A 13,786-nucleotide genomic window follows, 5' to 3' on the forward strand; every position below is an offset into this window, starting at 1 on the left:
TTAAGAAAAAAAAAAACCCTACTTTCCTTTAAGTTCTCAAGTAACAATAAGCATAATTTACTTTCTTTCACTATCAGGAAGTTAAACTACTCTTGTTTTATCTCATCATAATAAAAACTTTCATTTCAAGAATGTTCATTATTTTACATTTTGATTAATATGCTACTAAACTCAAATTTTCAATTACATTTGCATAGAACCTTCTCAAAATGAATAAAAATTATTATAAAAACAGAATATATAACTATTTCAGAAAATTTAAAGAACCATGATGAAAAACTCAATATTTAATGTGACCAATTTGATAACTCAAAATAAAATATATTAATATGACTAATTTAGAAGTAATGTTTACAACATATTAAAATCCCTTTTAGAAAAAACTTTAGGAGTTCCCATCATGGCTCAGTGGTTAACGAATCTGACCAGGAACCATGAGGTTGCAGGTTCGATCCCTGGCCTTGCTCAGTGGGTTAAGGATCCGGCGTTGCTGTGAGCTGTGGTGTAGGCTGCAGACGCAGCTCAGATCCCAAGTTGCTGTTGGCTCTGCCGTAGGCTGGCAGCTACAGCTCCGATTAGACCCCTAAGCCTGGGAACCTCCATATGCCGCGGGAGCGGCCCAAGAAATGGCAAAAAGACAAAAAAAAAAAAAAAAAAAAAAAAAAAAAGGAAGAAGAAAAAACTTTAGTCTTTGATGCAGAGGAAAATTTGAACACAATAAATCAAAATTTTATTATAAACATCTCAATTCCTAAAATATCAGTTTTTATAGCATTTACAATAGCCTGAAATTATGAACTAGACTAAATTATTTTCTGAGAGGAAAAATATTTGGGGTAAATTTTTCTACTCAACATAAAGATTTCAATGTTATAATTTCACTACTCAAACTAAATGTTACATGAATTTTTCTAAGTCTAAGTTGGTATATTAAAGTTCTTACCATAAGACTGTTCATTTTTAATACTAAACTGCTCTGGAATATCATCATCCTGCTTTACATTCAGATGGAATGATGGAGCTGTCTGCTGCCACTGGGGCTTCGTACTCACCTGAAATATGAAATTGAAATATCATTAACCAAACAAGATCAGGAAAAAAAGCTTTTTTCATAAAATGCATGAGAATGTCTAAACACAGACATTTTCTCAAACAAATTAGGACATTTGGAAAGAAGGCACAAACACCCAATATTAAATCTTATTCAAGTCTGCGAATGGCATTGTGTGTAGACATTTGGGAGGCATTACCAAAAGCTCTGTTGCTGTTTGATGTGGGAGCCCGTTACCTGACACTGGAGTGTTGGTTGCAGAGAGTTTACTCACCCCCAGACACTGGCAAGTGATTTGCATGCTTTCTATTTTAACAAGGGGCACTCTTGGCTGGGCTCCAATGCTATTAAGTTCCCCTTATTCCAGTTCCAAAGGATTTTCCTGTTCTCAGGCTTCAGCAGCTCAAGATTACCCTTGAAACTCACAAATTCATTCCATCATTTAAAGCAGGGATCATAAATTCTTATACTTACATGATTTGGGCAGGAGTCATAGAAGAGGGAGGAAGGCTAGTGATGATAGCTACTTGGCACTCAGCTTCAGTGCTAAGAAACAGAGGATGCTGGGGACTTTGGCTGATGGGAGAAACCCCATGTCTCCTCAAAAGGTAAAAACTAATTAGCTCAAGCCAATTATTTCAATACCAAAACAGAGACCCACTGTTGCTAGAACCTATGGCCCTTCAATAAACCCGGATGAGTGGAATTTAAGGTAAAATGTACATATTTTTAAACACTGACAATTGGATCTGTGTCTTTCTTTCATGTCAAGAACAACTTGATCGCCCATGCTTGTAATGGCTTCCAGTTTTACTCTCCGCAATCTTTTACTCCTACATTCAAAATAAACTACTTGCACACAAGTGCTTTTATTCAGGCTCTTCTTTCACAGGAAAGCAAGCTAAGTCAATTAATAAGTTCATGCTTTTCCATCTGGCTGCCTGCTTTTCCATTTTTTCACATTCATCTTGCTCCATTAAGGAGATTTGTGAGAGAGCTATGAGCAAGGTGTACACTAAGGGTGGGAGCCACTAGCACTGGGTCACCCTCGATTTCAACAAGGATCAGCACCAGAAGCAAAAGGCCCTGTAATGAAAATAACTCTAGGTCTTAACTGAGGCTTGAAAATTTTTCCTTTTTCATATTCTTTTCCACTATGGTTTATTACAGAATAGTGGATATAGTTACTTGTGTTTTTTGGTTTTGTTTGTTTGTTTTTGTCTTTAGGGCCACCCCTGTGGCTTCCAAGCTAGGGGCTGAAGTGGAGCTGCAGCTGTCAGCTTACGCCATAGCCATAGTAATGCAGGATCCAGGCCATAACTGTGACCTACACCACAGCTCACAGCAACGCCAGATCCTTAACCCACTGAGTGAGACTGGGGATCAAACCTACATTCTCACGGATACTAGCCGAGTTCTTAAGCTGCTGAGCCACAACACGAATTCCAGTTCCCTGTGTTATACAGTAGGACATTGTTGTTTATATATTTATAAACATTGTTGATATATTTATAAACATTGTTGTTTATATGCATAAATATATAAACAATGTATATATACTTACACATTATAGTTTGTCTCTACTAATCCCAAATTCTTAATTTATTCCCCCCACCCCCTTTCCTCTCTGGTAGCCAAAAGTTTGTTTTCTGTGACTGTGAGTCTGTTTCTGGGCTTGTAAATAATTTTATTTGTATCATTTTTTAGATTCCACAATTAAGCATAAGATATTTGTCTTTCTCTTTCTGACTTACTTCACTTAGTATGATAATCTCTAGGTCCATCCATGTTGCCTCAAATGGCCTTAGTTTATTATTTTTTATGGCTAAAGTGTATTCCATTGTGTGTGTGGACATTTTCTTTATCTGTTCATCTGTTGATGGACATTCAGGTTGCTTCCAAGTCTTGGCTATTGTAAATAGTACTGCAGTGGATGTAGAGGTGTATCTATCTTTTCAAATTAGAGTTTTATCTGCTTATATGCCCAGGAGTGGCACTGCTGGATCATATGGAAACACGTATTTTTAGTTTTTTTTTTTTTAGCATCTTAGTCTTTATTTTTTAATTTAATTTTATTGGAGTATAATTGATTTATAATGTTGTATTTGTTTCAGGTGTATACCAAAGTGAATCAATCACACAAATATATCAATTCATATTTTTAGGTGGTTTTTTTTGTTTGTTTGTTTTGTCTTTTGTCTCTTTTTTTTTTTAGGGCCGCACCTGTGGCATATGGAGGTTCCCAGGCTAGGGGTCGAATTAGAGCTGTAGCTGCCAGCCTATGCCACAGTCACAGCAACACAAGATCTAAGCCACGTCTGCGACCTACACCACAGCTCACGGCAATGCCAGATCCTTAACCCACTGAGCAAGGCCAGGGATTGAACCTGCAACCTCTTGGTTCCTAGTCGGATTCATTTCTGCTGCACCATGGCAGGAACTCCCATTTTTAGTTTTTTGAGGAAGCTCCATCCTGTCTTCCATAGTGGCTGCACCAGTTTACGGTCTGACCAACAGCATAGGAGGGTTCTCTTTTCTCCACTATTAATGGAGAAATGATTTGTGGACTTTTTAATAATGGCCATTCTGACCAATGTGAAGTGGTACCTCTCAATTGATTTTTTAATCTCTTAAAAATATGCTCACCCTTAAAACATATAAAGCTCAAAGAATGCTGAAAAATATAATATATGGCCAAATATGAACATAAAACCAGGTTTAAATCAGTCAACCAAACATTTTAGTGAAAACACAACTAAATGATATCTTTGGGATGGAGCAAAAGCAGTTCTGAGAGGGAAGTTCATAGTATACAGGCCCTCCTCAAAACACAAGAAAAATTTCAAATAAACAACCTAACCTACCACCTGAAAGAATTAGAAGAAGAAAAACAAACAAAACCCAAAGTCAGCAGAAGGAAGGAAATCATAAAGATCAGAGAGAGAATAAATAAAACTGAGATTTAAAAAAATAGAAAAAATCAATTAAACAAAGAGCTGGTTCTTTGAAAAGGTAAAAAATGCCTGATTTCTGGCTAGGCTCACAGAGAAGAAAAGAGAGAGGACCCAAATAAACAAAATAAGAAACAAAACAGGAAAAATAACAACTGAAACTGCAGAAATAAAAAAAAAATTTAAGAGAATACTATGGGCAATTATATCCCAACAAACTGGACAACCTCAAAGAAATAGACAACTTCTCGAAAGATACAGCTAACCAAAACATAATTAAGAAGAAATAGATAATTTCAACATACTGACCACTGGAAGTGTAATAAAAATAAACAAACAAACAAAAAAACCTTCCTACAAATGGAAGTCCAGGACCAGATGGCTTCATTGGGCAATTCTAGCAAATATACAAAGAAGAACTTATACTGATCTTTCTCAACTCTTAGAAAAGAATGAAGAGGAGGGAACACTCCTAAGGTCATTCTATGAAACCACTATCACCAATACCAAAACCAAAGACACTATAAGAAAGAAAATCATAGGCCATTACATTTGATGAATATAGATGCAAATATTCTCAACAAAATATTAGCAAACAAAATGCTACTACACATAAAAAACGTTCTGCTTATGTTCTCTTCTAGGAGTTTTATAGTGTGTCATGTCTCACGTTTAAGTCTTTAAAGCCATTTTGAGAATATTTTTGTGTATGATGTGAGGATGTGTTCTAACTTCATTGATTTACACGCAGCTGTTGAACTTGTCCAATACCATTTGCTAAAAAGAATATCTTTTCTCCATTGTATATTCTTATCTCTTTTGTTGAAGATTAATTGACTGTAGGTGTGTAGGTTTATTTCTGGGCTCTCTATTCTGTTCCATTGATCCATATGTCTGTTTTTGTGCGAGTACCATGCTGTTCTGATTACTGTAGCTTTGTAGTATTGGCTGAAGTCTGGGAGGGTTCTGCCTCCTGCTTTGTTCCTTAGGAAAAACCTCAGGATTTCTTTGGCAATTCTGGGTCTTTCATGGCTCCATATAAATTTTAGGATTATAAGCAAAACATTCTCTGATATAAATCATACAAGCGCTTTCTAAGGTCAGTCTCCCAAGGCAATAGAAATAAAAGCAAAAATATAAAAATGGGACCTAATCAAATTTATAATTTTTTGCACAGCAAAGGAAATCATAGACAAAACAAACAGCTCATACAGCTCAACAAAGCCCCCCTCAAACAACCATTTTAAAAATGGGCAGAATAGTTATTTCTTTAAATAGACATTTCTCAAAAGAAGACATGCATATGGCTAACAGGCACATGAAAAGACTCTCAATATTGCTAGAGAAATGAAAATTTAACAAATTTTCCTCACACCTCACACAAGTCAAAATGGCCAACATTAAAAGGTCCATAAGTAACAAATGCTAGAGAGGGTATGGAGAGGAGGGAACCCTCCTATACTGCTGGTGGGGATGTAAATTGGTGCAGCCACTATGGAAAACAGTATGGAAGTTCCTCAAAAAATTAAAATAAGAGTTGCCATATGATCCAGCAATTCTATTTCTGGGCATATATGCAGACAAATTCTAATTTGAAAAGATAGATGCACTTCTATGTCCATAGCAGCACTATTTATAATAGCCAAGACTTGGAAGCAAACTAAATGTCCATCAATAGATGAATAGGTAAAGAAAATGAACCTCCACTTAAGCTCAACTTCCAAGAGTTACAAGAGCATAATTCAATGGCATTAAATTCAAATGTAATTGCTAAATGATAAAATTTATTATAGTCAAGTATATCTTACCCATCACTTATTATTAATTGCCTCTTCCACAGGATAATACAATTTTTTTTTTTTTTGCTTTTCTTAGGTCCATGCCCAAGGTATATGGAAGTTTTCAGGCTAGGGCTTGAGCTATAACCGCTGGCCTATGCCATAGTCACAGCAACGTGGGATCCGAGCCTTGTCTGCAACCTACACCAGAGCTCATGGCAATGCCAGATCCTTAACCCATTGAGCGAGGCCAGGGATTGAACCCATGTCCTCATGGATACTAGTTGATTCGTTTCTACTGCGCCACAATGGGAACTCCCAACAATAAAATTTATAGTCATTAAAAAAAAAAAAAAGACAGCAAGGTCTAAGGAACCTCCTCAGTGGCACAGCATTTCAATGCTGGAAGATGCATCTCAAAAGACGATCAGCTCTTCTTATTTTCAAATTCAGAAACTGAGGCTCAGAAAGTAAGTGACCCCCTTAGATGGCAGAGCCATAAGTGAAAGGGCTGTAACCCAAAACCCCTCTCCAATTCCAACACCGATATATTTTCTGCTAGACCATCTTGGAAATACTTTTTATTCAGAATATTCAAATGGTCTGTATGTACTACTAAGAAATTAAGATAGTTATTTTTCCTTTTATGTGTACCTCAGAACTTCTCAATCAGAAAATAGTCAAACTGAACACAAAATTCAAAATCATACTTATTTACAAGTTTGAAAATAAACATTTTTAAAAGGGCAAAATACAATCAGAGTGTATAGGTAAATTACCATAGCCAATTGCGGTAAAATTCTTACTGGCATCTTGGATTTCTCTTTGCTGGCTGCTTTATCCTACATAAAAAGAAAAATGTTTACTCTGTTAATGCTAAAATTGATTAAGAGCATATACTCTAAGGTAAAGAACTTAGTATCCAAAATATTCAAAGACACACTCTACTACCTTTCTATTTCTCAATGTTTGCCTTAGAATTGCTTTTTTTTTTATAGCAAGAAAGAAAAGAAACTGTTATCCAATAATACCTATCAGAAATCTATGACAATATGCAAAAAAAAAAAAAAGCCTTTTATCCATTACATCACCTTCTGGGAATTTATCCAAACCTAGTTAATGTTCAGAGTTCATTCTACTACACTTCCTTTCTCTGTTACTAAAATATCATTTTTGTCTTATTGATAACCAGAATGTTCTACTTCTTAAGCTGACAACGTATTCAGTATTACATACATTTAAGTTGCCATAAGTAACATATTTTTAGCAGCAACTTTCAGGGAAAAGGTCTGATACTTCCTTTAAGCAGAGGATGATTCCACAGTAGGGATTTCCCCTAAGTAAGAGGCAAGTATTGTTGAGAATACTACTTTGATCTATAAAGCAGGTAAAACAAGTTGTGCTTTTGCACATTCTCAGTTTATTGCCTCTCAACTTCAAATATACCCTTGTGGCTCTCATTTGTCATTCTTGAGTAGAGCTCAAACATTTCTCCTTTACCAACCAGGATAGTATAAAGATGGAGGATAGTATGAGAAAAAGAACATGTGTGTGTGTGTGTGTGTATGAATATGACTGGGTCACTATGCTGTACAGCAGAAACTGATACAACACTGTAAATCAACTATTACCTCTAATTTTTAAAAAATGACATCATGAGAAGAAAGGACACCTCTTTGGTCCCAGGGCTTTCTCTCATTGCTCCCATGGTGTGGCTGCCAGCAGTCAGCATCCTTGCCCATGGGCACCTTTGCAGCCTATGGTATGTGGCTGACCCAGCAGCAGACTCCCTCCAGCAGGGTTGCAGGTTTCACAGGCATCCCTAAAGGGAGCTTTCCAGAAAGTTTCCCTTATATCATAAGTTACATTCAAACTTTTCAGCATGCAAGCAGGTGGTTTTCTCACCTTCCAGCCTAAGCCTGCACTGCCTCAGCAAATGTCTTTGAAGCTCAAGTGGGCTACAGCCATTCCACCTCCAAGAGGTCTTAACCTAAGCTTTGGCAAAGAAATTAACCTTCCAAATTTCTTCTTTGAGCAATCTCCCTTAGTCTTAGAAGGAATGGCTACTCCTTATGTCTGCTATTTCTACATTTTTTTGAGGTACATTTTCCAAAACAGGATCCACTAGCTACCTGTAGCTACTGACCACTTGAAGTGTGGCTCTGAAGTGAGCTGTGTTTAAGTGTAAAATATATGCTAGGTTTTGAAGACAATACAAAATACAAAAAGTTCAAATTATCTTGTCTATCTTTATACTGAATATATTTTATATTATTTACATTGTGTATAGTTTCAAGAAATTTACATGAATTATCTCATTCAGTTCTTTTTATGACTCTGCAAGGTTAAATAGTGCCCACTTCTGTGCCTACTGTACAGATGAGGACTTTTTATATGATGTAGTCTCTGCTCACAAAACACACAGTCCAGTTGCTATTAAAAACTATATGCTTTCATCCAGAACAAGAAATGGTGTGGAACAGAGTATTCAAAGAAAGTTCCAAAAAGAGAAAAGGTATAAGCTAAGCCTTGAGGCACAGTTGGTGCTCCCAGAAGAATAGCGTCAAGTTCACTAAAGACAGAGGGAGCCTCAGGAACAATGACTTTGGAAGGGATGTGGGGGCCGATGGTGAGGGGATTGATCCAAGTGAAGTAGGAGGTATAATAAATCTCTTATTCAACAGTGATTTATTGAACTCTTATTATGTGTCAATTTTTCTTTAAGGCCCTGGATATAGAGTCATGGACAAAAAAAAAGTTCCTCCCCTGGTGGAGCTTACATTATACTGGGGATAGAGACAGTTATTTCAGAGTAAGTATACAACATAATGTCAGGAAGTAATAAGTACAGTGGAAAAAAAACTGGGGAAGCTAGCAAGGGAAAAAGTAGAGAAGTGCTCAGTTAGATGATGGTAGTGAGGCCTCTTTCAGAGGTTATGTTTGAATAGAAATGTAAATCAAGGAGAAGGGAGGGCTGGACAGGTGGGTACTGCCTTATTATGGAAGACATGAGTGTGGAGGACTGGCTACACTGGTAACAGATAACCACCACAGACTCCTCTTGGAGTGACCTCCAGTCCCAGTTTGCTGGGGACAGTCCTAGTTCATATCTCTTGCCCAAGCATTATTAGTAGCATTTTCACTTTCAATGGCATCTCAGTTTAGGTGATTAAATTATATTGTCACCTTTTATATCTTACAAGGACATACAAAGGGTTATTTTACTAACATTTCTGGCAGAAATAAATAAGTGAGAAGGAGACTAGAGTCATCACTGAGGATAGTTTAATAGCTTTGAAACCAGGGAACAGGATATGGGCTTGATTTAGATAAAATGCTAGGAACTGAATGTTATCACAATTTTCTTAAGGCACAGCTCTGATCATCCGCTCCCCTGGTCAGAAATATTGAAAAGCCCCATATTAAAGTAAACACAAATCTTCACCTTGGTTTTTAAAGCCTTCTCAATATGCCCTAAATGTTTCACTTTCCAGCCTCTCTTGTAACTACTGCATAGCCAAGGGATTTGAGTCAGCCAATGAAATGGGAGCACCATAGGACAGGTAGTTAAAAGCAGGTGCACAGCTTTCTCATCCCTGCCACTGCCAGTGGGGAGGCCAAGTGTTTCTGTTGGCATTGCTATACAGTGAAGGAGGGCTAACTGAGTCACATCAGACTTCATGGGATAATCTCTCCTCCTAACCCAGCCTCATCCACCAGTAGCTAGTAACCTCTATATAGGAAATGCCTGGCAACCAACCAGTATGGAGGGTAGTCAGTAGTCAGCTTGCCACAGTAGAAGGGACTACACAGTCTGCACACATAGAGGGGCACCCTAGAGCATATAGCTCTGGTGACCAGAGGTGAGTACACTTCTGGGCCCCACAGGACATCTACATAAGGCCATTTCAAGACTGAAAAAATTAATAAACCTACAAATACATAGAAATAGAAACACAGAATTAGGCAAAATTAGGAGATGAGTAATATGATCCAAATGAAAGAACAAGATAAAACCCCAAAAGAAGAAATAAGTGAAGTGGAGATAAGCAATATACTCAATAAAGACTTCAAGGTAAAGGTCATAAAGATGCTAAAAGAACTCAACAAGAGAATGGATAAAACAGAATGAGAAGTTAGAAGCTTCTAACAAAAGTAAGAGAAAATAAAGAACTACCAAATAGAGTTGAAACTTACAATAACTCAAATAAAAAATACACTAAAAAGAACCAACAGTAGATTAGATTATACAGAGGAATAGATCAGCACTGGAAGACAGAATAGTGGAAATCACTCAAGCTGAACTGTAAAAAAAGAAAAAATTTAAAAGTAAGGACAGTTAAGAGACCTCTGGGACAACATCAAGCTTACGAACACTTGCACTATTGGAGTCCCAGAAGAAGAGAAGAAGAAAGAAGCAGAGAAGATATTTGAAGACATAATAGTTGAAAACTTCCTTAATCTGGAAAAGGAAAGATATCCAGGTCCAGGAAACAGAGTTTCAAACAAGATCAACCCAAAGAGAGGGCCACAACAAAACACAATGTAATTAAAGTGGGAAAAATTTTAGTTCCCACTGGCTCAGTGGTAGCAAACCCAACTAGTATCCATGAGGACGCAGGTTCAATCCCTGGCTTCACTCAGTTGATTAAGGATCTGGCATTGCCATGAGTTATAATATAGGTCTCAGACGCAGCTCAGATCTGACATTGCTGTGGCTGTGGTATAGGCTAGCAGCTTCAGTTCTGATTCAGCTCCTAGTCTGGGAACTTCCATATGCCATGGGTGTGACCCTAAGAAAAAAGAGATAAAAATTAAAAATAAAGAGAGAATGTTAAAAGCATCAAGGGAAAAGCAATTAATTACGGATAAGGAACTTCCACAAGGCAATCAACTGACTTTTCAGAAGAAACTTGCAGGCCAGAAGGATGGCATGATATATGTAAAACAATGAAAGGAAAAAAAAATTACAACTGGGATTACTCTGTGTAGCAAGGCTATCATTTAGATTTTATGGAGCAATCAAGAGTTTTACAGACATGCAAAAGCTAAGCATTCAGCATCACAAAATATGCTTTATAAGACATGTTAAAAGGGAGTTCTCTAAGCAAAATATGAAAATTATGAAAGGAAAACCTCACTGGCTAGGAAAAATGTATGGTAAGGTAAATAAACCACTTTTACAGCTAGAGGAAGAGTAAAAGATAAAAGTAGTAAAATTAAAAGTAACAATAATAGTAGGAGACTTTAACATCCCACTTAGGTCAATGAACAGATCACCCAGGCAGAAAAAAAAAAATCATTAAGGAGACACTGGCCTTAAATAATACATAACCAGATGGACCTAATAGATTACATATATAGAATAGTCCAACCAAAAATAGGAGAACACATATTTTTTAAGTGCACATGAAACATTCTCCAGGTTCTCCAGGCTAGATCACATGCTAGGCCATAAAACAAGTCTTAGTAAATTTAAGAAGATTGAAATCATATCAAGCATCTTTTCTGATCACAACTGCATGAATCTAGACATCAACTACAAGAAAAACATTTCAGGAGTTCCCATCGTGGCACAGTGGTTAACGAATCCGACTAGGAACCATGAGGTTGTGGGTTCAGTCCCTGCCCTTGCTCAGTGGGTTAACGATCCAGCATTGCCGTGAGCTGTGGTGTAGGTTGCAGATACGGCTCGGATCCTGCGTTGCTGTGGCTCTGGCATAGGCTGGAGGCTACAGTTCCAATTTGACCCCTAACCTGGGAACCTCCATATGCCGTGGGAGCAGCCCAAGAAACAGCAAAAAGACAAAAAAAAAAAAAAAAAAAAAGTAAAACAAAAACATTTCAAAGAAAACATGTGGAGACGAAACAATATGCTACTAAATAACCCATGGGTCACTGAAGAAATCAAAGAGGAAATAAAAAAATACCTGGAGACTGTTGAAAAAGAAAACACAATGATCCAAAACCTATGGTACACAGCAAAAGCGGTCCTAAGAGGGAAGTTTTAGCAAAACAAGCCTACCTCAGGAAACAAGCAAAATCTCAAATAAACAACCTAATCTTATACCTAAAGCAACTAGAAAAAGAACAAATGAAATCCACTTAGTAGAAAGAAAAAAAGTCATAAAGATCAGAGCCAAAACAGAGACTAAAAATAAATAAATAGAAAAGATAAAACCAAGAGCTTTCTTTTAAAAGATAAACAAAATTGATCACGCTTAAGCCAGACCTATCGAGAAAAGGAAAAGAAAGGACAAATAAGTAAGATCAGAAATGAAAAAGAAGTTATACCTTATACCACAGAAATACAAAGGATCACAAGAGATTACTATTAACAGTTATATGCCAATAAAATGGACAATCTAGAGGAAACAGAAAATGGAAATGGAAATGTACAATCTCCCAAAACTGAATCAGGAAGAAATAGAAACTATAAACAGATCAACTACTAGTACTGAAACTGAATTAGTAATAAAACAAACAAACAAACAAAAACTCCCAAAAAACAAAAGTCCTGGACTAGACAGATTCACAGGTCAATTCTGTCAAACACTTAATGAAGAGTTGACATCTGTCATTCTCAAACTATTCCCAAAAATTGCAGAGGAAGGAACACTTCCAAACTCATTCTATGAGGCCAGCATCACCCTGATACCAAAACCAGACAAAGATACCACAATAAAAAGAAAATTACAGGCTGATTGATGCACACAGATATAAAAATTCTCAATAAAATATTAGTAAACCAAACTCAACAATACACTAAAAGGATCATACACTATAATCAAGTGGAATGTATCCTAGGGATGCAAGGATAGTTTAAATATTTACAAAATTAATCAGCATGATACTCTTAACAAACTGAAGAATAAAAATCATATGACCATCTCAATAGAGGCAGGAAAATCTTGGACTGAATTCAACATCCATTTATGCTAAAAACTCTCAACAAAGTGGCTAAGGAGGAAATATCCCTCAATATAATAAAGGCCATATATAACAAGCCCACAGCTAAAATCATACTCAACAGTGTAAAGCTGAAAGCTGAAAGCACTTCCTCTAAGATTAGGCTAAAGACAAGGTTGCCCACTCTCTCCACCTTTATTCAAAGCAGCACTGGAGTCCTTGCTACAGCAATCAGACAAGAAACAAAAGAAATCCCAATTGGAAAGGAAGAAGTGAAACTGTCACTTGCAGATGAGATCATACTATATACAGAAAATCCTAAAGATGCTACCAAAAAACAACTATAATTCATCAATAAATTGAGTAAAGTTGCCAGATACAAGATTAATACACAGGAATCTGCTGTGCTTCTATACACTAAAAACAAACTATCAGAAAGAGAAATAAAGGAAACAATCCCTTTAAAATGCAACCAAAAAAGAATGTACAAGAAAAATATAAAGAGATGAAAGATACTTGAAAAACTATGACAATGATGAAAGAAATTGAAGATAACACAAATGGAAAGATAATCCGTGCTCACTTGTGTGGCTGAACCAAACTGACTCCATTTTGTCAGCTCTTAGACCCACTGCCCTATCCCCTCCCTCCCCTTTTGTGACTGAGCTTTATTTTAACTAACAAGGAATGCATCTAAGCCAGATGAATTCCCATTCAGCTTTTACCCTTGTCTGCATCTGATATGAAAACCGAAGTGCGCCTTTTGCTGATGCAGATGGTTAATGTTTATGAGACATCCACAGGAAGGAAAAACCCCCCACTTCCCATCAGTGCAGACATGCTTCTCTCTAGTAGTCAAATTCTAATTTTAGCTTTGGCCCCTTTCAATTCCCACGCACCCCTTGCAGTGTTGCTAAGTGCAGCTGCAAATGCCTCTGGATCTCTTGTCTACCCAATCCTTCCTGCTTGCGTGTAAATTATCCACAATACACTTTCTAACTGCACTTTATGATGTTGTCCACTTCATTTCTCAGTCTTAAAGTTCCTTCTCAGTTTGGAAGATATTACTCAGTATCTCTGACTCTCAGCATCATGGA

General features: G+C 36.9%; 1 protein-coding gene across 1 annotated transcript in view; it reads right to left on the bottom strand.

Annotated features, from left to right (window-relative positions):
• The window catches only part of DNAH7 (dynein axonemal heavy chain 7), a 265,071-nt gene that overhangs the window by 238,324 nt on the left and 12,961 nt on the right, over positions 1 to 13,786 (bottom strand). Inside the window, 2 exon segments of the mRNA XM_021075816.1 lie at positions 944 to 1,052; positions 6,560 to 6,622. Coding sequence (XP_020931475.1) covers positions 944 to 1,052; positions 6,560 to 6,622 — 172 coding nt within the window.

The sequence above is a fragment of the Sus scrofa genome, chromosome 15, assembly GCF_000003025.6.
Source record: "Sus scrofa isolate TJ Tabasco breed Duroc chromosome 15, Sscrofa11.1, whole genome shotgun sequence".
NCBI classification, from domain to species: Eukaryota; Metazoa; Chordata; class Mammalia; order Artiodactyla; family Suidae; genus Sus; species Sus scrofa.